Source organism: Carassius auratus, chromosome 42, assembly GCF_003368295.1.
Source record: "Carassius auratus strain Wakin chromosome 42, ASM336829v1, whole genome shotgun sequence".
Taxonomy (NCBI): domain Eukaryota; kingdom Metazoa; phylum Chordata; class Actinopteri; order Cypriniformes; family Cyprinidae; genus Carassius; species Carassius auratus.
The window spans coordinates 13,959,225-13,987,022 of record NC_039284.1 but is presented as its reverse complement, the minus strand read 5'-3'; the positions used below and the strand labels follow the sequence as shown (position 1 = coordinate 13,987,022).

Below are 27,798 nucleotides of genomic sequence, written 5' to 3'. Positions count from 1 at the left end.
TCAACAGCAGCAGCACATTCAGAATCCAGTGTGAAGTACAAGCAACAGCTCTTGTCTCTGTTACCATGGTAGCGAATGACAATTGGCTTTACATCGTAGGCTGGCATTGCATCTATCTGTGCAAATATCAGCATAATCATGTGGCTAAACATTGCTTATTTGATTCCCTATTGTTGCCCTGTCAAGGTCCTGTCACTTGAACTAACAAAGCAGGACTGCCCTCTATTGACTGAGACAGGACACTTTGACTCCATGAACGCATCACGATCATAAATATTGTATAAACATCTTTTCTAGAAGCTAAACATCTAATTACAGAAACCAAGCAAGGTCTTGACTGCCAGAAAGAGTTTTGAGGCCAACTGTACCTGTATGTCTGTGGCCTAGGAAAAAAAATATTTCTAACATTGAAAATTGTCTTTTTCTTCCGTGCATCTTATACACATGGGAATATACACATTCTTGTCCATTAAAATGCAATTTGATTTTGTCTGTTCTCTCATAGCGGAGTGTTAGTATAAATTTGTTAGTAGCATCGCCAGCAGTTGCTCAAAAATTTGTGGCTGTGAATTGTTTTCATGTCAATAAGTGAAAAAGTAGCGATTGTGTAGAAAGCAAGTTAAATCAGGGGCAACCCTTATAAATTGTACCAGAAGCAAACCAGTCATACATATGAGAATTCATATATATTTTCAAAGGTTACCAACAATGACATGATGAATGTTTAAACTTAAAAAGCTTTCACTAAATAATACTAAATACTGAAAAACAATATCTACTTGTGACTAAAAAAACCAAACTATTCCGTCCAAATTTCATTTTCGGTAACATTCATGATAGAATAAACGACTTCGGGAATGTCTGTTGAGCTTGTGCACAGTTTCAGTTTCATTCATGTCTGTTTGTATTCCATTCCCGTCAGAATAAAAGTAATACATTGATGTCATTAAATGTCTCATGATGGGTTTTTTTTTTTAGCTGTTTTTTAAAGCAAGGTCTCAGAGTTTGTAGGTTTTCATTAAGAGCTTTCTTCATCTGATGAGTCCAGGTCCTTTTGCTGATGTTTAGAGTCCAGGTGAATGTCCCGTAAAGCTAGGATCCGTGTGAGCATGCTCTCCATCATGATGCGATCCAGTGGCTGGGCTGAGTACCACACAGGGCTGCTGGGGTGGCAGGAGGCCTCGGGCTGCAGGTAGAAAAGATCTGGACGCTGCTTCACAGAGTCTGAGCTGTGGATATACAAGAGAATGAACATTATGAAGCCGTGCAACTGAAAGCACCAGATAAAGTGCTCTTTTCCTCCAAGCAAAAGCAATTTGAAAGATGCTCATTTTGTGTGCAAAACTCAAGCTGCATCATTCAAGGATCCGCATAATTCAAATAAAGTCACAAAAATGTGATACAAGTAGGAAGGGAGTAATAAACTACACTAAATGAATAGTTCACGCCAAAATATCAAGTGAGTGTTATTTGCAATCTTTTGTAAAACACAAAATGAGATGGAAGTTTAACTGTTTGGCAGAGGAATGATGACTTTACAGTAAAAATATAATCCACTTTCACTGAAAATGTTCCCATTGAAAAACATACAAGTTTGGAAGTATATAATGGTGAGTAAATCATGACAACTTTCATTTCTGAGTGAACTATCCCTTAAAATAAAATAACGCTCACCATTTTGAGAGATAGAACTCGTAGAGTCTGACAGGACAGCGTAAGGGGTTCTCCACATTTTCAGGCATCTCCAAAATCTCCTCTTCCACCTTCTCTTCCTCTCTCCTCCTTTTACCAGCTGGTGCTTGATGTTCGATTAACACAAATCGAGAAATATTATGAGCATAGATGCACGCTCATGTGACTAGAAGCTCTGTAATTTAAACACTGTGACCACTGCAGCCCTCACCTTTTTTGTCCTTTTCTTCTTCCTTGCCAGGTAGTCTGAAGCGAAGATAAGCGGTCATGCCATTTTTGGTGGTCTTTGAGCAGTGGGAGACATTGGAGAATGCAAGGCGTCGATGCTCTTCAACCGTTTTGAGTTTGAGCAGCTTGGCTCCAAAAAACAGCAGCGTGTTGAGCAGAACAATAGGAGACAGAGCGCCCAGCTGCTTACATTCCCAAAGGTACTCCTCCTCGACCCGGGAGTGTACATATCCTGAAGAAACAGAAAAACAGACGGTTTTAAAAACCTATTTACAACAAGAGTGAATTTTTCAATTTTGTACCAAGTTTGGGGTTGGGTAGATTTAAAAAAAAAATGTTTTTCATCAAGGCTACATTTAAATTAAACAAAATCCAGTAGAAACAGAAATATTGTGAAAATTTGTTTACAATAAAAAAAAAAAAAATTGTTTCAGGAGTAATGAAATTACTGCGCCGAGGTCAAAGTGCTGTGAAGTGCTCTTCCGCTATGCATTATAGTCATCATTTTTATCTGCTTAGAAAAATCGCTACTGTTTATTTTGTGTCACCATACTTACTCATGTAACTACTCATGTTGCAGTCTTTAAATAGGGAAAACATGGAAGTGTTTGGTGGCTTCTAAATTCATCCCTTTTTGGATCCTAAGGAATGAATGGTGCTAAGCTAAATGCAAACATAGTGGCGCCGCGCGCTACAGCGATTGAGTGCATGCACTGAGACAGGAGAGGTAAGTATCCACTCGTCTAAGTTGAGGGAATAACATAGTGGAATATGGAAAAACTGTGGTGTTTTCCTTTAAAATGGGTTGAAAGGATAGTCAAAATTTTTGTTGGACTTTGGCTTTCTTAATAGGCTATATATCTGACAATCAATGACAAAAAGTGAAAAGGACTGTTACCTCCAGGAGGCAACATATTTCCCCAGTCCTTCAGCAGTGTGGTGATGTCACTGATGAACTGACTATAGAGTGAGTCCGTGAAGATATTTTCAAGACGCTCATTTTCAAGCAGACGCTAAAAAAAAAAAGAGTCGAGAGGGAATGTGTCACTGAAAATGCTTATTAGAACATCTATCAAAAAATTAAATAATCAAATATTGTAATATAATAAAATTTATCTGAAGCAAGGGTGTAATAACAGATCAAGCTGGATTTAGGAGCAAATGCTTTATTTTTAAGGTCAAACCTGCTGAATGCCTAGACACAGGTAATAGATGCTATCAGGTTCATAAGGCTCGCCGTTCGGCCTGCGGACTTCCTTGATGAAACGGCAAAGACCATAACTGAGATCCGCAGAAGTGCACTGCAACAAATCTTCCTTCATAGTCATGGAGCCTTCTGAATAAGACACAGTGGGAGAAGAAAAAGTTGTTTAGACACATGGAAGGTCAGAGTAATGTCACACACTAACTGTGACAGTGACCTTTACTAACGACGCACGCTGCGCGAGTCATGAAGCAGACTCCATGTTCTGACCCATATGTGTGAACTTACGGGACTGCTGCTCCTGTTCGCTCTGTCCCGCGTTCATTCGCACCCAGCTGGCCCAGGCTTCGACTCCGTACATTTGGTTGAGCTTTGAGCTGGAGGAACTAAGCCAAACACCTCCCGGTGTATCTGTGCCAGATCGCTTACGACCCTGAATGAGACATAAAAACACAATTTTTATTACTAGACAACCTTTAGAAGTTCCCTTATTAAAGTGCAATTGAAAGATTAAACCACATAAAAATCCGGAGTAGATGCAATATCTGAAAATATGCTGTTTCATGACTCTTTCGAATAGTAAACAAATGTCGCTAAATGACAACAACAAAAAATCCAAATAAGCCAAATAGAATCATTTAAAAACATTAATAAAATGCAAACTAAAATGAAAACTGAAAATATAAAAAGAAAAGCCAATTCAAAATATGAACAAATACTATATTACTATATAAATACTATCCTTTTAAAATAGAGGTAAATAAATTAAATTTTTTAGATAAAAATAACTAGTCCATAGATAATGTAACTTCTTATATTTTATTATATATAAAAATTCTAACTATTATATTAATATTATAAATTAACATTTAGTGTTTATCTTGTTATTAGGATGATTGTTTTCAGTTTTAAATGACGCTCGAAGCTAATATACAAGCAAGAGAACAAAAACTCAAATCAACTCAAACCAATATTTCATGTCTATTTATTTTAATAAATAAAATATTTTATTTATCTTTATTTATCATTTCATTATTTATTTTATTTTAATTATTTATTTAATAATAATAATTTACTGGCAAAAAAATGTGAATGCTACATTGACAAAATAAATAATACAATTCTAATTATGATATTATAAACAAAGGCTTACACTAAATTCTCAACAGAAATCATAAACACATAAATAAACAAACACATCAAGTGAATAGGAATGAATGAAGCCAAAGAAAGCCGGAGTATTCCTGACACAAAGTAAAACCTAAACGATAACATTCGATTCTAGTGAAGCATGCGCAGACTCTTCAGAACGTGTCACTGACAGATGCCGACACATTCATCTCCTTTTATGGTGACTTGTAGCAGCCTCCATGGCAACCACTCCTCCATCATCCTCTCCTTCACTTCCAGCCTCTTCTGTCCCCATCTGGCCTGCATTCAGTCTCATTGTAATTGGCTGCATGGTGTTATGTACGAAGTTCTTGGTTTCTAAAGAGCCTTTGCTTCACACTTTAAACAAGCTAGACCGTCCTATTTGCCAGGTTCCCTCCGGAGGGATACAAACCTTCCAAATGCCATCTGACGGCATCACACTTCTCACAGCACCCTTTTGTTTTCTGGCAGAAAGCGAATGTTCCTGAAGATTTCTGGTGCCAGTTTTGAGGTCTCTATCAATTCTTCTCTAGCGTCACTGACACGTCAAATGTACAAATCTTTGAATCTGGCATGGATTTTATCATTAATTTTTTTTTAAAATTAAAAAAAAAAAAATCATTTTTACTTGCAGTGTAACAAGTTAAAGAAATTAAAATCAAAATAATGACCAATTCTTCCTAGATTAAGCTAGGCTCACATAGAAGTTGGAGCCGGTATTTTAAGATCTGAAAAAGGAGGAGTTTTATTTCTGTCAGTAACCCAGTAAAGCTCTGTAATGAGCGACGGTCTGCAGGGGATGAAGGGACTATGACATCTACATGTGTAATTTCAGCACATGACACACCTAAATAAAAAGTGTTAAAAGGAATGGATCACCCACAAATGAAATATTATTAGACTCTATCTGTTTCACAGAAGAAAGATTACAGCTTTAGAAGCTGAACATGAAGGTGAGTAAATGTTTTTTATTTTGGAGACCTATCAGTTTAATGAAGACTTTATTTTACCTTCATTTTGTTTCATAGCATATCCAAAACCAGGACTGGATTCATATTTTTCTTGGAGCTTTTTGATTCATTTATTAGCCAATATGGCATGAATGATACTGCTTATTTCCAGGGATAACAGTGACATTATATATTCAATGAAATATTTTATTGAATTCATTTAGCCAGATGTACACAGATTCCTCTGACCGATTCCATGCCATTCTGGTTTATTAAATGGTCCATAACATCCAAAATTAAATAGGAAACCAATTTTTTTGTTCATGTCCACAGTCCACAAATGATCCCAATTTTTTTCCACAACAGCTATTACACTTGCTCATCTCCATGTGAACTTGAATGGTTACTGCACAACGTCTCATATACTCAAAAGTCGGTTGCACATTATTTTACAGTACGTGTACTAACATGTATTTATAGTGTACTTAGTGTATTTATCTAAGAAAGTTCTGGTAACACAAGGTAACTACATGGGGTAGGGTTAGGTTTAGGGGTAGGTTCAGGGTTAGTACCTAATTATTACATAGTTATTGTAATTACTATAATAAGTACATAGTATGTACATGAGGAACAGGACTGTAAAATAAAGTGCTACCCAAAAGTCTCTATAGAACTTTCCATGTACAACAAAACAAACTTGATAGAAGAACAACAAAATAGCCTTGTGATTTGCCATTGACAAATGAAAAACATCAATCGATCTACCAAGCGTAAATCATTTTTAAAATGACCAGTCAAAAATATAAACTAGCAATACATGACAATGCAAGAAATGATACAAATGTTTTGGAACATTTGTGACCCTGGACCACAAAATTACTCGTGTGTCAATTTTTTCGAAAATGAGATTCATACATCATCTGAAATAAGATGTATGGTTTATTAGTTTTGGACAATATTTGGCTGAGATACAACTATTTAAAAAAATCTGCAATCTGAGGGTGCAAAAGAATATAAATACTGAGAAAATCGCTTTTGAAGTTGTCCAAATGAATTCTTAGCAATACATATTACAAATCATAAAATTAAGATTTGATACATTTATGGTAGGAAATTTACAAAATATCTTCCTGGAACATGATCATTACTTAATATCCTAATGATTTTTGGCATAGAAGAAAAATTTATAATTTTGACCCATACAATATTTTTTGGCTGTTGCCAGCGACTTAAGACTGGTGCTCCAGGGTCACAATTAACAGTCCTTAATCTTGACAACAGATACAGCCAAATGATCCTAAATGTAAAAAAATTAAAATCTAAGCTATATCTAAGAGGAATAGTCTCTCTGCAGTTACGGTTCCTAATTACGGTATATACTGATCAACAAGTCTGGACAAGAGACTTTGGAAACACTTCAGTCTTTATCGTTCATCTAAAAGACGGGACACAACCCACTTCAACGGACTTCACACTTCAGACTCTGGCCGATGTTCTGTCGTTCTGTCGCTCAAGACAAATGTCTTTTCAACAAGCCGGGAATCTGATTCTGTCAGATTACATACCCTTTTCCTGGGAGGGTGGCTGTCTCTGCCCCTCTTACGTCTCTTCAGCGTCAATACCAGTCTGTTCTCTTTAGCTGATCCAGGGTCAGCTGATGCTGTGAAATGATATAATGGGTGTCATAATTTTGGAATTGGAATTTTGAAATATTACCCACATTTGTTCAAACATGAATGAAAAGCTCATCAGAACATGCTATAAAATTAATGTTACATTCTTAAAGTGCTGGAAAAATGAAAAAGTTATTATTTTAAGTTAGTACTTAGTGGAGTATGTGTGTTTTGAGAAATATAGACAAATAGCACATATCTTTAAGATGTTGGCATGTTTAACTAAAGAAAAAGATTACAGATTAATTGCAACTAATCAAGTAACCCGTTTCTTAAATCGTAACTTACAGCGAGGAAAATCATTTTCCAGATCTGGCTGCTCTGACGACAAAGACGGGGTCCGAGCGGCTACCGGCTCCTCTAGTTCGGTCGATGGCACCGGTGGCTTCACGTTGACTCCAGGATCCTCAGTATCTGCCAAGCTGAAGGGTGTTGATCTGGCCTCTGACTCCAAATCACCACTGTAAGTGCTGCCCTGGTCTGAGCAAGACAATAATCCTCATCCAGTCAAATACTGAAGAACTGGAGGAGTTTATTGGGATAAGCAAATGGTCCAATAGTAATAAAATGTTTATGCACCGTGTGACGCAGGCTTGTCTTTTCCCTTCTCCACATCGTCGTCTTCCACTGAGCTCTGAGCAGGCAGGCTACATTTAGTGTCTTTCTGTTCGGGGGAGTCTTGAGATCCAGGGATGACCATGGGAACAGGCACCTGGGAGGTAACAGCACAAAAAGATTCAAGATGAGCTTTAAACTATAGGACAGAATCATTGTAGGTAATTACAAAGATGACATACCGGTAGAGGTAGGCCCAGTGGAAAGGGTGTGTACTGGGTGTATAGATGCATTGGTACTGGGATGTAAACTGGCATCGGAATGGGCACCGGCACTGGGACCAGCTTCACTCTCTCTCCATTTTCATCAATCACTGAGGACAGAGAAAATATTTCATTTCAACATATTTTACATTGCTTATGACTGTACGGAATAAGGTCTTCTGGCAGGCGTGACAGTAAGAGTGAGGCAGACCGACCTGTTTGGCACAGATTTGGAGGTAGTGGAGGCTCTGGCTGACACTGGACGCCCTGCTCTTCAGTAATCGGTCTGCACATGAGAGCTTTGTTCTTCAACGTTCTTCGATATGGAATAGCAGACACTGCAGCATCGGTTTGTGTGCTGGCCTATTAGAAATAGCATGAAATATAAGGGCTAAAAACAAAAACATCACATATTTGACAAAAAGAAGCACATAATGCAAAGTTTTTATAAAAACTACAATTTCATTGCCAATAGCAATACCAAAACTGAATCAAAAACTAATACATCAAACACCTTTATTTGTAATTATGCGTTTTATTTATGTACTCTATAATTGTAAAAAGTCTGTATAACTTTTATTTCAGTCACTTTTGATAAATGCATCTTTACATTCACTACCATTCAAAAGTTTTGGGGAATTTCTAGTCTCTAATATTTAATAAAAATACAGTAAAAAGAGTGATATCACAATTAATTTATTATTATTATTATAATTATTATTATGATTATTATTATTATTATTATTATTATTATTATAAAATATTCAAAAATGTAAATTACTTAATTACTCCAGTCTTCAGTGCCACATGATCCGTCAGAAATCATTCTAATATGCTGATTTAATGCTCAGGTAACATTTCTTATTATGAAAGTTATAAAACTTCATGCAGATTTCCTTCTTCAAAAATATATGAAAGTACATGGAGTATAGAGAAAAATGGCATATAAATTTTACACATTAATTAAAACAGTTGTGCTGCTTAATATTGTTTATATTGTGTTACATTTTTGAAGGATCCTATGAGAAATACAAAGTTAGATTAATTTAAAATAGAAATCTTTTGCAACATTATAAATACATTTACTTTATACAATTAAATGCATCCTTACTGAATGGTTCTTGCAGAAAAGGAAAAAAAAAACCCAAAAAACTACTTTTGACCAGTAGTATGTATGTTATGCAACCCTTTTCAACACAAAGTATGTGTGCATCAGTACTTACTTCCCCAATGTTTTTTGAGCTGGCATTGGAGGTAGGCAGAGCTCCTGCAAAGAAAATGTTAATAATGAAAACATTAATGAAAAGATTTAGATTTTGATTTAAAGAGACATCGAAAAAATACCTGTAAGAGCAGTATTTCCCGGTAATGTGGAGGCCAGTGACACCACACCACCAATTACAGGCATTTCTTTCGACAGAGATAATGGAGCTTGAACTGTAGTGGTGTTAGACACAGCACCTTAAATGATGATGCAACAAGAGTGAGTCCATCTCATAATAAAAACAGTTTTGACCATTCAGTTTTTACAGTACATATAATATTAAGCTCTTGAATCTGTTAAGAGTCTTTAATCAACAGGTTTCACTCCGCTAAATAAATAAATGTGTTAAACACAATGTCAACTGGTAGCACTACTATATTTTTAGATCAGTTTTACATATAGAGCTACATGGTGACTACCATTGCTTGCTGGCTGATGAGGGGTAATGCACTTTGAACAGAACTGCAGCAAACAGGACAGGTTACAGAAGTGTCTTGTTGTTCCATCCCAGACAAGGCTTTCCTTTAGTGAGCCCTGATTCTTACAGCCATGACACTTGGCCATCTGACAAAATGCATGCAGGAATGAAGCAAAAATATGAAACAATTAAAAAAAGATAATTGTAAGGCTTTCTTAAGGAAATAAAATGCCAGCTACAGCTAAAATCCATAATTAATGTTCTCTAACCTCATAAAAGAGCACGGTGTAAAGAGACATGCACTCCTCTGTGCAAAACTCCTCAAGTTTGCCCCCAAAGAAGTTCTGAATGGTTTTGTGGGTCATGTTTTGACAGTAGGCACAGACCCTGCATTGACCTCCATGTCGTTTGGCAAGGTCATGCTTGAAAAGCAGTTTACAGCCTATAAAAGAAGAAAGAATGAATGAAAGACAAGTAAATGTATGTGGAAAAGTGAGGCATAAACACCAACCATTATTTAGAAAAGTTCTCAATTTGATTTTGTTCACGATTTTACATTGTGTATAAAGTGGCCAGACAAGACTTCATTGTTTATTGTAAGCAAGTAAATGAAAATGTTTCAAGAAATGTAAAAATATTAATGTGAAACGCATAAGCCCAATAATAAGCAAAACAATAAAGATCACTAGCAGAACAGAACAAATGCCATTTTGTTTTTGTGACCCAATGTTAAAACAAAGCACGACGTAGGAAAAAAACATGGACGTGGTGTCCATGACGTCACCCGTAGATTTCTGAATAGCGTTTTTGAAGCTTAAAGTGGGCAGGGCAGATCATCGCCATCTTGGTAACACATAACCGTGCGTCACACCCTGATAATCAAAAATGGGGAAAGAGGCGGGAGCTGGTTGCTGAAACCACACCAACCTAGCTCGACAGCGGAGACAGCAACGCCGATCCACCTGTCACTCAAGTGGCCACACCCTTAATTATGCTTAAGGCTTAATTTAAACGGATGACTTATAAAAATAAAAACATATTCACAGTTGTCACTTATCATGAAGAGCAAAATTAGCTATATAGACCATAACCACTTATTGAACCAGGATTAAAAATTCTGCTGTAAAGTTGGGCAATTTACTAATTCTTTCCAACGTTGTGGTAAATAGTTTTCCAATTCGTTACCCTCAGTTTGATTAAACTACTAAAATGAGGGAAAAAAATTTAAATTGTCGCCACAATTTACTACAACAAGGGAACAAATTAGCAAATCATGGCCACTGTAGTAGGAACCAGTTCTTAATTTATGGCCATGATATCAAAATTTCCGCCAAATGTCGAATGAAGGCTCCATTACGAATCAAGTAAAGATGTTTCACAAACCTTCACAACAGAAAGATCTCGGCTGCTTTTCGTATGTGATGATATCTTTGACCACTTTTTCTATTTTGCAGTACTCGCACAAAGCTTTCACGCTGCTTTCCCTCTTGTATGTGTCGCAACACGCTCGAGAACAGAACAACCCTGCGTGACCCTAAGAGAAGGAAAAAGTTTTTGAAAAACTACAAAAAGAATTAAAAAAAAATAATAATGAACTATCTGGCCAATATTGTCTGACATTTATTAAGGAGGTGTTGTATAAATGTAACATCACACTTGCAATTGCGCTTTTGTTCTAAGTATCGGTATGGCTGTGATTTGGACACCGATTCAGTCATGTGACTGTTTTGGTAGACGTACCTTGAACTGGAAAACCTCAGGCTTTGAGCTGAACTGATTCTGGCACTGTTTGCACGTCAGCCGTACTGTGTCAGATGATGAGGGAGGCTTGATTGGCCATTGCTGCTGGGCGTCTTGTGAGTTAACCACAGCAGGAGCTGGCACATAAGTTGGAACTGGATTTTGAATGGATGGTGGTACGAAAGGTGGGGGAGGGTTGTGGTTTGGGCCAGGAACACTGGATGAGGTTTGAGTGGGCTGGAGATGGTCGGTGGTGGGTCGAGGTGGTGCAGCGCTCTGAGGCGGAGGTCCTTGTGAGTTTCCATTCATCTGGTTATGAGGTACAGATGCATTCAGTTTCTCCTATAGAGAGAGAGAAAAAAAGGAAAATTCACATCTGATTCACTATGACCGATATAATTGAGTGGTGGAAAGAAAGCAAATGAAGCTTTACACCTGTAATCAAGCAGGTGTATAGACTAAACACATATGTACTCAAATAATACTGGAAATAGAGACAAACAATTCAACACCTGGAATTTGCCCACACAGTCTAATGAGCAGAAGTTCCTGATGGACCCATCAGAAATGGCAAGGTGATACTGTGGAACGGCTAACTTCTTGCAAGTTGTGCATGGGAAAGAGGTGCCTAAGGAGTAGAGCAAGAAAGATTAGCAGAAGAAAACACTTTTTAGGTGAATCTCATAAAGCCTAATAAAGAATACATTGACAGTGCCATTTTTATTTAAAAAGACTCAACTGATTGACAATTTTTATAATTGAAAAAAAAGTTATGAGATAACTTACATTTCAAATATTTACCTGTCAAACTGGGAGATGCTTGACTCAGGGCCACACATCTTTGAGAGCAGAAGAATTCTGTGACACCCTGTATGTTTGTCCCTTCCATCATTTGTTCAATATCTTTGATATCTTGGCAGTAGGGACAGTGAAGCCTCTTGCCACTTTTCTGCAACACAGTAAAAAAAAAACAACAACAAAAAAACAACAGCTATAAATCCGCAAAATTATTTTGTTTTAAAACATATTTTTGGGCTTTTCACTTCTATTGACTGCAAAGTTATGGGATTGGGCGACAAGTCAAATTCAAGCCTGCATATCCCACGGGACGTAAAAATGAATGAATCAGACCATGAATAACAAACACAGCTTGAGCAAAGAACTGCAATTTCATTCGGGTTATGTTGAGGTACCTGTTTGTAATTAGAGATGCATTCGGTGCAGCAGAACTTTTTAATACTATCTTCTATCTGAACCAGGTGATAGTTTCCTGAGGCCGTACAGTTGCCACAGTTCTCGCAGTAGCTCATGTAGAGGTTTCTGGAGGATCTGAAGCGTGCAAAGCATTCATCGCTGCACAGCTTGTGCACAGCACCCAGATGAGTCACTTCATGCTGAATCTGTAATGCAAAGAAAAACAATGCATGTCTTAATCACAGCATTTAACTGAATGGATTCCAAGTTGCATTGACATTCTATGACTTTGCAGTGGACTAAAGAGATGTTTACACAAGAACTGTGTGACAGTTTTCAGCATCTCGCATCGTAAGTCTTACGTTTTTAAGACAGAATGTCATGTTAAAGTCAGAGGACAATTATTTCTTTATACTCTATTTCCTCTTTCATGCTCGCGAATGTTCCTCTAGACACATGTGAGCACAGTGCTGCAACAGCTGGCTGATCAAATAAACTGAAATGGAGCAAATGTACCCAGATCTTTAATAGATCACTGGAGCTGTATTCCTCTCTTGCTTCAAATGCTCCACTATCATCCCCCCCCCCCAATTTTTTTTTAAATTTATAAATCAATGGACTTAACGATTACAGACACTCTAATGTCTGTGGACATGAAGTCTTTTGAGAGACTGGTGATGACCTATCTGAAAGACACCACTGGACTCTTGCTGGATCCTCTTCAGTTTGCATACATAGCAAACTAGTCTGTGGATAATGCAGTCAACATCGGACTGCATTATATCCTGCAACATCTTGATAGACCTGGGACTTTCTCGTAGACTTCAGTTTGGCCTTTGATACCATCATGTCTGACCTTCTCTCAGACAAACTGACCCAAGCTCTCCATGCCCACCTCCATCTGTCAGTGGATCAGCAGCTTCCTGACAGGCAGCAGCTATTGAGGCTGGGTAAACTCACATCTAGGACTCACAATCAGCACTGGCACACCTCAGGGATGTGTGCTCTCCCCACTGCTCTTCTCCTTGTATACGAATGTATGCACTGCAAAAGACCCCTGTCGAGTTCCTGAAATTTGATAGATGATACTACCATCAACAGCCTCGTACACAACGGAGATGAGTCTGCTTACAGACAGATTAAAGAGCTGGCTGCCTGGTGCAGTCACAACAACCTTGAGCTGAACATGCTCAAAACAGTGGAGATGATTGTGGACTTCTGGAGAAATTTGCCTGCACTCCCCCCACTAACCATCATGAACAGCACTGTAGCAACAGAAGAGTTATTCAAGTATCTGTCAGGACCTGAAGTGGGAACTCCATTGCTAAAAAGTACTTCCTTTGCCAACTAAGGAAATTCAACCTGGCACAGGAGCTGCTGAAACAGGTCTACTCAGCCATCACTGAATCCGTAACTGTCTGGTTAGGTTCAGCTACCAAATCAGACATCAAGAGACTACACTGACAGTCAGTACTGCTGAGAAGATTGGTTCCCTGTTTGTCCAATCTACAAGATCTTTACACCTCCAAAATTAGGAAAAGGACTAAGAAAATCACTTTGAACCCGACAAACCCAGCCCACTCTCTATTTCAACTGTTGCCCTCTGGTCGGCAGGCAACATGGCTTATTTTACCTTCAATGGTTTATTTACACTTCTCTGGTGAGACTATTTTTTTTAAATGAACATACTCAGTACATTTATGATTGTTAAAATCTAAACTATAAAAAAACCCTCAAAAGCTTATCAAATTGTGCAAGAGGCTCATTAGCTCATAATGCAAGATAATGACGCAAAAAATCATCTACAAGATAATTGCCCCCTCAGGTAGGATTATACCATGTTGAGGGCCATAATTCACCCATGTCTTTTTTTAATTGGTTTTGAAAATAACATCTTGTACTCTTTATTCCAAAAACTGAATGCATTTCATCAAAGTGCACTAACAAAAACCTACTTCACAATCTGCATTTATCAAAAACTATTCAACCCATAAGGGAGAAACAAATTATGCAAAAATCAAAACAAAACAATGTTTGTTTCATCTAAAATTACATTGTGAATAATTTAAGCCTTACCTCTTTCACCAACTTACACACGCCGCATTGTGTATATAGATCTGGAGTTGCATCTTCATATCTGTTTTTATAAATACTAAGACAAGCTTGGCTGCAGAACTCCTTTAGTGTGTTCATAGAGCCCACGGGGATTGTTATCAAGTCCTTTAAATTGACAATGACCCTTTGAAACAATAAAGATATTATTTTAAAAAATGATCACATACCATTTGTATAAATGCATTAAATTATGCATAACCAAATTTTTGAACCATTATCAATCATAATCAATTTCCAAAAAATGTATAGGTTGCTGTTCTGTCTTAAAGTGATAGTTCACGCAAAATAATAATAATAATAATAATAAAATTTCTTTAACTATTTATTCACTTCATCATACCAAATTCAAATATTTCTTCCTTGGAACATAATGGTAATTTTTTAAAATTTTCTCAGCTGTTGTACTCCACACAAAATTATCTCCAAAAATGACTATGGATCATTATGGGTCAGATTTTATTAAAAGCTTGCATTATTGCAAGCTCTCTTTTGGAGTACTCTACTGTCAGGATTTGCTAATAACATGTAATGAAAAATCTGCAATGAAAGACACTTCTTTTTTTCTTTTTTCTTTTTTAGCTGACCTTATTGCATGTGCATTTGTAGTAGAGTCCCTTTTAATTATTGGGAGGAGAGTATTTAAATAAATCATGCAATGTGTTTACTAGGGTGATTGACTTAAGGTTAAAGCCCTGTCCTTGGGCGTTTGCGATGGTCATTATGGAAGTGAGCTGGCGGTCTTTATTATTTTGGACATTGTCAGAAGGTCATCTGCAGAACTTTCCACTCCCAATGGCCCTTTTATTGAATTGGGAGATGCATTTGCGGTTTAGTAAATCTGGCCCTATATGTTTTTATTGTATGAAAAATAACTACTTAGATTTTTTTATTAACTTAATTTGTGTTCCACAGAAGAATGACAATAGGTTTGGAACAACAATAACCATTTAAGGGTAAACTATTAATTTAACACATTTTTTCAGTTATCTATACAATTAATAAAGTGACAGAAGATGGATTCACTATATAGTAAACAACAAAGTATATATATATATATATATATATATATATATATATATATATATATATATATATATATAAATCATTAGAACTCACTTAAGGCAGAGGTGGCAGGTTTTCTTAGGGGCAACGATGGGGGTAAACTGAACTGATGGTAAACTGAAACTAGTTAGACACACAGTGGAGCAAAACAGCTGGTTGGAGCCTTTTCGCTGGAATGCAGTTTGACCTTTCTGGAGGACTTTGGAACAGCCTGAGCAGCAGATCCTCACTGTGGGTGGAGGAGCATGGATCTGGGGTGGCTGTGGAGGAGGCTGTAGGTGAGTTTGGGGCATCATGGGCGGCTGCATTCGGGAGCGAGTGGGGATCTGAGGATACATCTGGGTCTTGGGTTGCAGCCGGAGCTGAAGCGGAGTTTGGGATTGGGCTGGCAGAAGTATAGTAGTTCCTCTGAGTGGAGCAGCATTCTGGGACATTACTGAGAATGAAGATGCATGGGAGGGGGCCATAGATGCTGTATGAAATAACAAAAGTTGTTGTTAAGTTAAATTAATTTCTGTGAATCGGTTCAAAGTGTCAGTTTCAAAGAGCGGATTCAAAACTAATTTCTATGCACAGAAATGTAATAGAAATCAAACATTATAATATAACATTAGAAATCCCTTCACTGTCACTTGAGGAATTTAATGTTCCCTTGCTGAACATTAAACATAAGACATTAGAACATTTAACTTGTGTCTTGAAAGTTGTTTCATTAAACATTTCCTTTAGATATGAATCTATTTTGCTTTAATGGCTGGTTGGAGAAATTTTGTTTTCTTAAAATGGATTTTTTTTTAAGCAAATACATAAATATTGAGATCTTTATCAACCATCATTAAAAAGCTGAAAATTACTGATATATCACCCAGACAGAGTTATCACTGATGGCAACAGTAAAGCTGTTGATAAACAGTGATGTGATGGAAGCAAAATCTTTATGCACTCACCAGAAGAAACTGTATCACTGCTGTTTCCGCTGACAGAGAAAACAGAGCTAATCCTCAATTCATCTGATGCAGAGGAGGCCTGAAATGATTCAAAAGGAATTTATTACACATGACATATGTTTTTACAACAAATTGAACAGCACAGAACCAAATCTTACCTCATTCTCATTACTTTCAGAACTGTCAAGCTCCTGTTTAACACTGCTCATGTCGGACTGGGGCATTAAAGCTTTGTCATATTCATCATCAATAGGCTCATCCTTAATACTTATTACAGGTGAGTAACTTGTTTCTCTGCCTGCGCATTCAGAAGGGAGCTCCGGCTGTAACCAGGAAGAAAAAGCACTTTAATCAAACATCACAGTCCTATTTAACACTGGAACAACACCACTAACCGGCAGCCAAAACTGGGAAATAGGAATAAAACTATCCTTCACTTTTGACCACATACATTCAGCAGCTATTTCATTAGGCCCACCAGTGCATATGCTCGCTAATGCAAATATCGTTCAGCACCCTGCCGTGTAGAATTTAAATAAATATTTCACCCAAAATTTTTAATTCGCTTAATTTACTCATCTCTCTGGCCATTCAAGATGTAGAATTTGTTTCTTCATTGAAACAGATTTGGAGACATTTAGAATTACATAATTTGCTCACCAATGGATCTTCTGTGGTGAATGGGGGCCGTAATGAGGGTCCAAACCAGCTAATAAAAACATCACAATAATAAACATGACTGCAGTGCATCAATTAATGTCTTGTGAGGCTAAATCCAGATGAATCAATCATTAAGACATTTTATTTTTAAAACGGTCACTTCTAGCCTCTAAACTACTCTGAAAATCCACCGACAGAACTGTTTTCACTTGGTGTTCGATCTTTGAATATTTCTCTCCTCACTCATACGAGAAAACTTTTTCATTATGGATAGATATTTTAGTCAGAAACAATGGGTTAAAATGAAAAATGCCTTAATGGTGTATTTGTTTCTTACATACCCACTGCTTTTCACTTCACAAGACGTTAACTGATCAACTAATGTTTTGTTTGTTTGATTATTATGATGTTTTTATCAGCTGTTTTGGACTCTCATTTCTAACGGCACCCATTCACTGCAGGGGATTCATTGGGGAGCAATTGATGTAATGCTGAATTTCTCCATATCTGTTCCTAAGATGAAAAACTAAATTTTAATCTTGAACAGCATGATGGTGAATAAATTTTCAGCAAATGTTCATTTTTGGTTGAACTATTCCTTTAAGATGTTTTCGGATAAAAAGAGGTCAAAATTTTCACCTATACTTACATTAGCATCACTTCGCGATGACTCAATTCTAAGTTCAGACTGTACGTCTTGGATATCTGACAGAGGAGGACAAAAGTAGCATTTTTACACATGCATTTCCATAATTATCTTAACATGTTGTCCAGCTCATCATAACTCCAGACTAAATTATTCAGGAAAAAACAAACAGCAGAAAAAAAAAAGAAAAAAGATATTTAAAATAATTTTATTTTGTTTTACCTATAATAGTGTCTGATAAAGGGGTCACGGGGGTGTCCTCAGAAACCTTCGCTCTTTCCTCATCCATTTCTGAAGAGCCATTGATAGATGAGCTGTTCTCTTCCGTAGTCCAAAAGGATCCCAATTTAAAAAGAGTCCAGATAAGTTAAACTACATTCTGATTTATAGTTAACTCTCATTAAAGAACTATTTCCTTTAAAAAACGAATAATGATTTACTGCATAGTTATATTGAAAACAATGGATCTCATTCACTTATAATGGCACCGATTACTTTTTATGTCTACTCAGAGATGAAATTGTCACAAAAAACAACTTGCGTATATGAACATTAATTTATTCTTAACCCCATTCCAATGTTCCATCCTCTCAGAATTTGGACTTTTGAAATCTATGAAAGTTATTGGTGAATTATGACTTGTTTGTGAAAATCTGTACGCAGATTTCAGGCACAAATTTGTGTCTACACACACTTAGTCAATCAGACCTAATATAATTGCAGAAACCTTCCAGCATATGACAATTTGCTCAGTAAATTCATTTTCAAACTCACCTGCATCTGCACCGCTAGTTGGCACTCCATCTTGACTTTCGTTTTTATCATCGCTGTCCCTTTCCATCCGTTCCAAAGCTTTCTGAGCAAAGCTACTGTCTATTTCCCAATCATCTTCATCTGTTCCAAAGACTGGAAGTCCATCGAGCTCATCATCCACTGGCTGACCACTGCTGCTCTCACCCTGATCAGCAGATGTTTTGATTTCAAGCTCTAAAGGATAAAGAAAAAACAAAGATGGTTTAATACACCAACATGTGAGAAGAAACTAATAAAAACGGACTAAAAGAAACACAAAATGGAGTTCCAAGTGGAGGGAACTGAAGTGAAATTGAGGTATTTAGTGTCTTACCCGATGACTGGTCCATCTGGCCAGATCCGCTAACAGAGTGCTGGAAGGAGACATGGAAGGAGTGAAATTTTTAGTTTTGGTATCAACATAGCAAATAAAATTTAAGGAATAAAAAAAAAAGTCAGTTGACAAAACACACACTTTTGTTTTGAATGCAGCATGACTTTTTTTTTTTTTCATGCAAAAAAATGCAGACTTTTGCAGACTAATCCCCACACATTTCATACAGAATAGAAATTTTACATTCACAAGAGGAAAAAAAACATTAATGTCAAGAAATTGAAATAAAATAAACGTTAAAATTAAATGTTAAAAGCTGTTTTATATATATAGCTGTGTAACATATCAGCTGCATTTATGGTAAACTTCATATTTCAAATAAATAGCTAAACAAAATTAGAGTAAAACCGGTGAACCATTTTCTTCAACCGGTTTATTGAATCGAACCGTCTGAAAGAACTACTGGTGATCCGAAAACCAATGCAGCTCGTGAACGAGTCATTATCTAGCTCGGCTCAGCGTTCATCTTCAGTTCTCTCTTCACAGCAGTTCAGTCAATGTACTGTTTGAGTAAATGGATTACTCCGGGATATTGGTTTGTTTGAACTCAGAGGGAGTGTCAGCCACATTAAAAAAGTTAACAGTTAAAGAAAAAAAGTCATTTGTGGATTAATGCTTATTGGAGATGCGAACTGTTTCAAACGATTCAGTTCGATTAGGTGAACTGGTTCAAAAAGATCCGGTTACATCGAAAACTGCTTTGTTTTGAACTCATTCTCACAACAGACCTTGAAGAGATGACAATGCTAAACAAAATCATAGTTTGTGCTATTTTTGGACAAAAATTTATTTTTGATGCTTCAAAAAATTCTAACTGACCCTCTGATGTCTCATGGACTACTTTGATGATATTTTTCTTACCTTTCTGGACATGGACAGTTTACCATACACATAGTTTCAATTGAGGGAAAGAAAGCTCTCGGACTAAATCTAAAATATCTTAAACTGTGTTCCGAAGATAAATGGAGGTCTCACGGGTTTAGAACGACATGAGGGTGAGTTATTAATGACATAATTTAGATTTTTACTTTAACAAAGAGTATGTTGCGGTCCATTCGCTATTAAAAGTGCATCTTATATTTTTTGCGCCACACTGGCCATGGCTGCTTAACCTGACCGAACAGTGAGCGCACTCTCCAATTTGAGATGGTTGAATGTTGAGGCTCGTGCAACAGTCAACATTTTGATTGACGTACGACTGAGCTTATCGACTAACGCTTTTATGCTCTCCTCTGAACTATTGGATATAAGTTAACAGTACGCCTATGGATGTATCCATGTATTTATTAGGCAGGGTCGAATGAAAAACCGGGACAGATGCTCAATTTGAGTGAGGCGGGAAAAAGGGTAAAATTGCTGTTCAATACAACGTAAAGCGGGACAGGTGGTCACTCTATAATCGCATAAAAGTTATTCAGCCAACAAAGTGTAAGCCTATGTATTTCAAATTTATGTTTAGTACTATATAGATTACAAAGGTTTAATTTGCATCGTTATTTCAAACGACCAGACCGACCGCGACCCGAATATCATTAAAAATATTTTTGGATGACTCGTAACCGAGGGTAACCACGGGTGACCGCAGGCACCCGCTCATTTTGGATCAACCCGCGCATCACTGGCACTTACACTACCAGGCATCTATCCCATCCATTCAGTGATTTATATTTAGTTTTATACTGAAGCCTAGCTAATTCATTCCCATGCCATATGAATCCCAGAGAGATCCAAATGAATCTGACAGCAAACATGCCCTCTCAGCCTCGTGTTCACACTTCGATCTCGGTGACATACGTGGGTTCACTGCTGGAACACACTACTGATAATAGATTTTTTTTTTTAATGATGCAAAATTAAAGTAAATTTTATTTTTCTAGTTAAGAAGAAAGAAGATGCAAGGGTTTATGCAATTGCAGATGAGTCCAGTTTTATTACATTTAAGATAATGAAAATGTGCAGTGTTTCTACATGGTAAATTACACCGACATAGCTGTATATCTTTAAAAAAGTTATACACAGCAGGATAAAAAAAAAACAGGAAAAGTATTGCTAATATAAATAAAATAGGCAGTTGATGACAGTAGTCAACAGGTAATAGTTTTGAATTTATATTCAAAAATTTGTTCCAGGATGCTTTTTGAGGAGGAAACAAATTTAGGTCAATTGAAAAGGTTACTGCAGGAATCGGGCCTTATTTATGGCTGGTTTATTACATTAATGGTTCCATGCTCGTTTAAAAAAAATTTTTAAGAATTTTTAATCTTCCAGTAAAATGACTTTTCTCTGGTGACTTTTCTCTGGACTTCTCCAATTCTCCACACATTTAGATCGCTTAAACCCCACTCTTGCAAGCTTGTTGCTTTTGTTGAACCCATCAGGCCACATTATTTCAACATTTTTCTTAAATTGTGCTTAACAGCACAAATCCTGGTAAGACAATACATTACCCATGATTCTGCCAAGAAATCTCTACCAATCTGAGAATCAAAACCAGCAAATCATGCCAAAAAAATAACTCTTTAGCGCCTGCAATGAAGCATTGTGAATAATGTGTCATTGTCAGTCTCCCTACTTTCTCAAACCATTTGCATAATATGTGAAATATATATATATTAGTTATACATATATTACTACACTATTTTTATTCTGATTGTTGTTTGCAATGCTTCATGGGATTGTAGTCCTTTTCTTCACTGAAGCCATTAAGTGAACTTCTTATTCCTTAGTCTTTTTGTCTGATTTTCAAATATTTTTCGCTTCAAACCAAAGTTTGTAATGTTGCGATTTACCTAGTTAGTTTGGTTAAATGGCTCGTAACTCTTTAAAGGTGCCATCTGTAATGTTTGGCAAAAAAAAAAAAAATCAAGTCATACTCCACATTCCATACCAGATGGGGGCAGTATGCCTCAATAAAGTGAATTCGTCTACTCTAGAGTAACAAACAAGAAACGGCATAGTCTCTATGCCATCTATGCTCCGCCCCTACCTTCACAACAACACTACAGCCATAGCCGAAGCCTAACTGTGCGTTTCTTTTACTGTCTATGGTTCACACCGCCGGCGTCTAGAGCGTCAAACATCGCTCTTGCCGCTCTGCTCACGACGCTGCAGAAAGATTTGTGAGCACTCAGACGCTCTAACGTAGATCGAATGCTTATTTTGTATTTAAAGCGGCCGCAAAGCAAACAAGCTTGTTGATCTCGTGCAGACTAACCACAATGAGTTATAAGTTAACCTCATTTAATATTGTTGTGGACGAAATATTAGAATCTTTTACTTAAAATGAACAATATCAGACACCTTGGTCCACGTATCACTTTTAATTTATTTTTTATGTCCTTGTACGCAAACAGGGACACATCATAGATTAATACAAACGCTAAACAGCAATAATCAACCTGTCCTTTATTCTGCTTGAGAACTAATGTGCCAACTCTCAAGCATTCACCGTGAGACACACGCAATTGACTCTTTTCACACGCTTTCACGCCACACATCAATTTTTTCACGCACAGAAAAACCACGAAGCAAAGAAGACACGGAGACCAACAGACTAGACAGAGCAGGTTAGTTACGATATAATAATAGGGCTGTGCAAAAAATCGAATGTGATTTTCATGCACCTCTCATCAGTGTGCGTTCAGATCAGGGTTGCCAGGTTTTCACAACAAATCCTGCCCAGTTGCTTCTTAAAACTAGTCCAAAACTAGCCCAATCGCGTTTCCGGGAGGCTGCCCGATAAAATTGCTTCCCGGGGTTAAAATAAAAATTTTTGGGAAGGGTTTCCCTGGTAAAATTAGTATTCTAGGGGCTAAATATCACATTATTGGTATTGGGATTGCTTCAAACCGCGGACATGAAAAACAACCGCAGACTTGGCAACACTGGTTCAGGTGGAGCGGCAGTTACTGCACAGAGCCGTAGTCTACCGTCAACTAACACAAAATCTCTTTCAAAATCGACAAAAAAAAATAAAATCGCCTGCGATTTTAACATCGATTTTGTGTAGATTGTCAGTGAATTACGGCTCTGTGTAGTAAATGCCAACCAGTGTTGCCAAGTCTGTGGTGGTTGTTTTTCATGTCCGCAGGTCACAGCGACCCCAATACAAATAACGTGATATTTAGCCCCTAAAATGCGAATTATACAAAGGCAACCCTGCTAAAAACGTATATTTTATCCCCGAGAAGCAATGTTTTATCGGGGAACCTTCTGGAAGCGGGATTGGGCTAATTTTGAGAAGCAACTGGGCAGGATTTGTTGTGAAAACCTGGCAACCCTGATCTGAACACACGTGCTGGAGATATACTTCTAAATACAGGAGCGTCTTTACTGATGAGATGAGTAAAGACATGCACGGCCCTATATAATAAAATGGGTAACCGGTAACGTTAAGTTATTGAGAATGAGAAGTTGTCGTCATAGCACAAATCCCCTCCCTCGATATCACAGTCTCCGTCATGTTGGAAGGATACCGGCGGTGAAACAGGATTGTTTACATGTGTTGTTAAGAGGAGGTTCTCGCAATTCTGCACTGTTTTACCATGCCTGGAAGTTACTGCTGCGTTATAAACTGCTGCAGTACCTCACACAATACATATGGAAAACATAGGAACAATGGAGTACAGTTTTTTTTAGGTTACACCAAGCGCAAAACAGCGGTATTTGGAGAAGCTCTCAAGCGGCACAGAGACCTGGACCATTTACCTCCATGCACACATATGGACATTGGGCATTTGTATTGGGGTCGCTGTGACCTGCGGACATGAAAAACAACCACCACAGACTTGGCAACACTGGTTGGCATTTACTACACAGAGCCGTAATTCACTGACAATCTACACAAAATCGATGTTAAAATCGCAGGCGATTCTTTGTCAATTTTGAAAGCGATTTTGTGTTAGTTGACGGTAGACATCTACAGCAGGTGAAGAAAACAGTGTTGTACTGGCCAAAGTAAGTTTATTCACATGCGTTTTAGCGTATTGTAATTACATTGCATTTAGAATGCACTTCTTGACTAAAATGACAAAGTAATTAACTGCGACTGAACACTAGATTGTAACGAGATGTTCATTGTATACGAACGTTTTCAACATGTTTTGATCTAGGGTAAAGCGGTGTATGTTTAGTTATAATTTGATGTTAACCCAATGACACATACTGCACCAGGTTTTTTTTTTGTTGGGGGCTGCAAAGTGGACAAACCAGTTCTGTGTTAGCTAGGGTAGTTAAATATGTGATTGCGAGATGTAAATGTCCGGGTTAGGTTAAAGCCATTAACAGCGTGAATGCAAAGTGACTTACATTGTAAACAATATAATTCCCAATGTCCATATGTGTGCACTGAGGTAAATTGTTCAGGTCTCTGTGTCGCTGCAGGGAGCTGCCTGAGAACTTCTCCAAACACCGCTGTTTTGCGCTTGGTGTGAGCTTGTTCCTGTAAGGTCCCCTTTCTTTCGCCTTATGTTTTTGAATTGCTTTACTTTCTTCCTTTTCTTTCGCGTATTCATAGATACGTCTCGATCTGTTCTGCCGACAAAATAAATGCGCAAAAATGAAAGCGCTCTGAAATGTTTAGTCGCGCCTCTGTGAAGTTCTGAAGGTACTGCCCCTGGCAACAGATAGCGTATCCTGCCATCAGGGCCGACCGGCTCAGACCCCTCCTAAATCAACCCAAATCGGCACGTGACTCCTCAATCTCAATAGCTAGCTAATTATCAAACGGAGCTACGGTTAGCCATCGCTAACATTAGCACGTTTATCGAACAGCCTTCGATACATTTTTTTATGTTATAACTTCCCGAAAACAAATACACAAACAAATAAAACAAACTTCTAGCGAAATACTAACAGCATCTAACTTACCAATCCAAAAGAAATGTTGCATGTTTGGAGTCAAACCTCATTTCTTTCAGGTCCATCAGTTGTCTCCAGCGATTAAAAGCAGTGCCGATGTTGGTTCGGCTCCTTTTCTTATCGGATTTGATTTGTGATTCCGAGCGCGGTTGTTTCCCTGTAGCGGGTGGTCTCTTGCCAAGGGCTTGAGACATCCTTTCTCTCTCTTCCCTGAACTGAAATGAAGTACTGTGCTGTACTTTCCACATGATTGACATCAGGTTAAGGCACGCCCACAAGCCGTGCGAGTTATTCGTTAGGGGTGCTCCGATCACGATTTGCCAATCCTTATGTGCATCTCGTCAGTAAAGCCGTCAGTAAAGCCTAATCAGTGGTTAATTCCATCAGGTGCGAGATTTCACATAGAGCACCTGTTACTACACAGAGCCGTTGTTAATAGAGAAGATGCGCAAATCACGTTAATTTTCAGCATTTATTGCCGCATCTTCTCAGTTAACAACGGCTCTGTGTAGTAACAGGTGCTCTATGTGAAATCACGCACCTGATGGAATTAACCGCTGATTAGAGAACTGGCTTTACTGACCAGATGCGCATTAACGATCGGCCCGATCGTGATCGGAGCACCCCTATTATTCGTGTATTGCAGGTTGGCTGGTGGTTATGTTGCCCGCATACCGCCTCGCATGGCCGAAACTGGTATTACGACACCTTTCGGGCAGGGGCTAGTAATGCTAATGCTAATTAAGGTTGATATCTCTGCAGCAATATAACTTGAAATTTTTTTAATGACATCATCACCCTTATTTCTTCTCATTCTTTTGATGCGTGTAGGTCATGTTATGGATATTTTTACCTCAATTTTTGCATATGGCACCTTTAAAGAAAACTTTTTAAAAGTCCTTTCAAGAGAAAACACTTCCGGAACCAAGGGTGCTGAAAAAATGGGACAGACATTATTATTTTTCAATAATCTGTTACACTCTGAAGTACGTAACAATATATCGCTACAACCGTTTCATTGTGACACTCTGAATATTGTAAAGATTTTATCAATTATGATGGAAACATTTATTGCATCGAATCCTTGGTAAGAACAGGTGAACAGGATTTGCTCTTAGCCATTAATATTGTTAATATCGCTACAAATTTTACACATACTTTATAACAAACCAGTGTAAACAGAGGAGCCTAATAAGAGATCATTTGACGTACCCGATTCTTCAAGAGAGCCTCATACCAAGCCACATGCTCTTAGCATCTTACCAGATGCTCTTTTGTTGGTTCTTTTGTTGGAAGATAAAAAAAGGACGACTGGGTATTTTTTTTCTGGTTCAAAGTGTTCAACCAGAGTCTCAGAGCTTGACTCTCCTTTGGAGGAGGATGCAGGTAGTACAGGGATCCACAGGTACATTCAGCTCGTGGTAGAGGACTATGTGCAAACATTCGTGCTGTAAAAACCCTCGTCTTTTCTTCCAATTATTATGGCACCTTTTAAAAACATACAATACTTGACATTGCTGAAACGAATAGACTCACTTCTAACTACTAAACAAGCGCCAGGGTTTAGTCTCATCAGCCGAATCGCCCAGGTAAGAGTCATAGACAGTAAAAGAAAGGTAAGAGTCAACAAAAATAATATGATGACGTAAAATTCTTCAGTGACAAGCCTAACGCACCAAATGACGTATTTCCGGTTCCCTGCTTGAAAGTACGGGTGTGACGTCACAGAGGACTGAGAGTGCAGGTCTGCAGCTAGAACACATACACACCTCAAAATAAACTAAAATGAACCGCATTGGTGTATATACACATTTATTTCAATATCAGTGTCACCAGTATTGCTACGAAAACCAACCCACGCGTGCACACGTTGTTCAACAGTTGCTGCATGAATCTGCATTGAGAGCTGCCTGCTGCAAACTCCCTGCATGCATTGCTTTATTCCATCATGCTAATAATACAATCCAATATTTTTTTTAAAGCCGATCTCGTGCGCTCGTGATCGCGTATTTATGGTTTTACCAAGAGAACTGAGGACTAAACTACTGATCATCAGCATCGTACTCCCAGACCCGCGTTGTGCATTAGCATTAACGCTAGCGGGCTACATATGAGAGGGAACAGAGAGGAAATGATGCTTTCCCTTGAAACAGATATGCGTGAGGGTTGTAAATGTATACTTACGAAGAGATAAATATCAGCTGTCAAACAGGGGGTTTCATGCGTTCTCGTGATGTTTTAAAAGTCTTTCAATCTTCACTGTTCTTTTGGACGTACAAAGCCTTTTGCCAAAGCAACAACTCGAATCAAGCTCCTGCTGCTTCCAGACAAATGTTCTGCTGCACCCAGGTGTCCAGGAGGAAGAGTGCAGGGACTTAGACACCTGATAAAAAATACTAAACACATAGATGGATGATGTCTTAAACTTTATCTGTATGATATTAACTCGCTATAATAATGGGATTGATGTGGATTGAAGAGGTAATATATATATATATGTATAATAAACAAAACATATGAACAGGAGGGCACAAGTCATTATAACAAGGATGAGACTTGAACACACAGGACTGAATGCATCAATGTTTATTACTGGATTACATGAGAATGGTTTAAATGAGTATTGTGGGGAAAAAGAAACAACAGAGCATGTAATATCTCCCTGTGAAAAATATGACAAAGAAAGAAAGGAATTACAATTCTGAAATAAAAAAAGGGAAAGGTAAATATGGATTTGGGGTACTTCTTATATAGGCTGCTAATAAAATAGATTTATAGTCCAGGGTTGAGCGAAAGGATTTAAAATCAAACAGGGATGCTGCAGCCTGATCTGGACTTTAGGAAAACAGGGAAGCATTCTGGAGGAGCTGGAGACACCTGGGAATCGGGTATAGGGAACTAAGGGAAGAGTTTCACATTTATGAAGAAATATAATTATGTTGTTTTTATTTTTTTATTGCTTTATTTGTTTATTTTTACACGTGCATAAG

General features: G+C 37.7%; 1 protein-coding gene across 5 annotated transcripts; it reads right to left on the bottom strand.

Moving 5' to 3' along the window:
• Positions 1 to 993: 993 nt before the first annotated feature.
• LOC113060744 (zinc finger MYM-type protein 4-like) lies at positions 994 to 27,171 on the bottom strand. Of its 5 annotated transcripts, none has more exons than XM_026229898.1 (29): positions 26,993 to 27,171; positions 18,890 to 18,929; positions 18,538 to 18,750; positions 17,986 to 18,087; positions 17,767 to 17,822; positions 16,616 to 16,780; positions 16,458 to 16,536; positions 15,565 to 15,982; positions 14,410 to 14,572; positions 12,333 to 12,539; positions 11,926 to 12,088; positions 11,652 to 11,767; positions 11,140 to 11,481; positions 10,783 to 10,933; positions 9,669 to 9,841; positions 9,401 to 9,545; positions 9,062 to 9,178; positions 8,941 to 8,984; positions 7,933 to 8,080; positions 7,697 to 7,827; positions 7,479 to 7,611; positions 7,188 to 7,379; positions 6,792 to 6,886; positions 3,413 to 3,557; positions 3,105 to 3,253; positions 2,819 to 2,933; positions 1,904 to 2,152; positions 1,675 to 1,798; positions 994 to 1,229 (listed from the first exon to the last, which is right to left on the bottom strand). In XM_026229898.1, exons 2-29 carry the CDS (start codon positions 18,903 to 18,905, stop codon positions 1,019 to 1,021), a joined length of 4,362 nt encoding a protein of 1,453 aa, XP_026085683.1. In that variant the 5' UTR covers positions 18,906 to 18,929; positions 26,993 to 27,171; the 3' UTR covers positions 994 to 1,018. The 5 variants fall into 5 exon arrangements, 4 of the variants coding, with proteins under 4 accessions (XP_026085683.1, XP_026085681.1, XP_026085684.1 ...); XM_026229896.1 differs by having other exon boundaries at positions 3,105 to 3,256; positions 26,993 to 27,169; XM_026229899.1 differs by having other exon boundaries at positions 3,105 to 3,256; positions 11,941 to 12,088; positions 26,993 to 27,168.
• Positions 27,172 to 27,798: the final 627 nt, after the last annotated feature.

Coding starts and splice junctions, on each gene's coding strand:
- LOC113060744 (XM_026229896.1), bottom strand. Junction 17,823..17,985: donor TTTATCAGACACTATTATAG/GTAAAACAAAAT, acceptor CTCCTCTGTCAG/ATATCCAAGACGTACAGTCT. Junction 7,828..7,932: donor TCCAAATCTGTGCCAAACAG/GTCGGTCTGCCT, acceptor CTCTGTCCTCAG/TGATTGATGAAAATGGAGAG.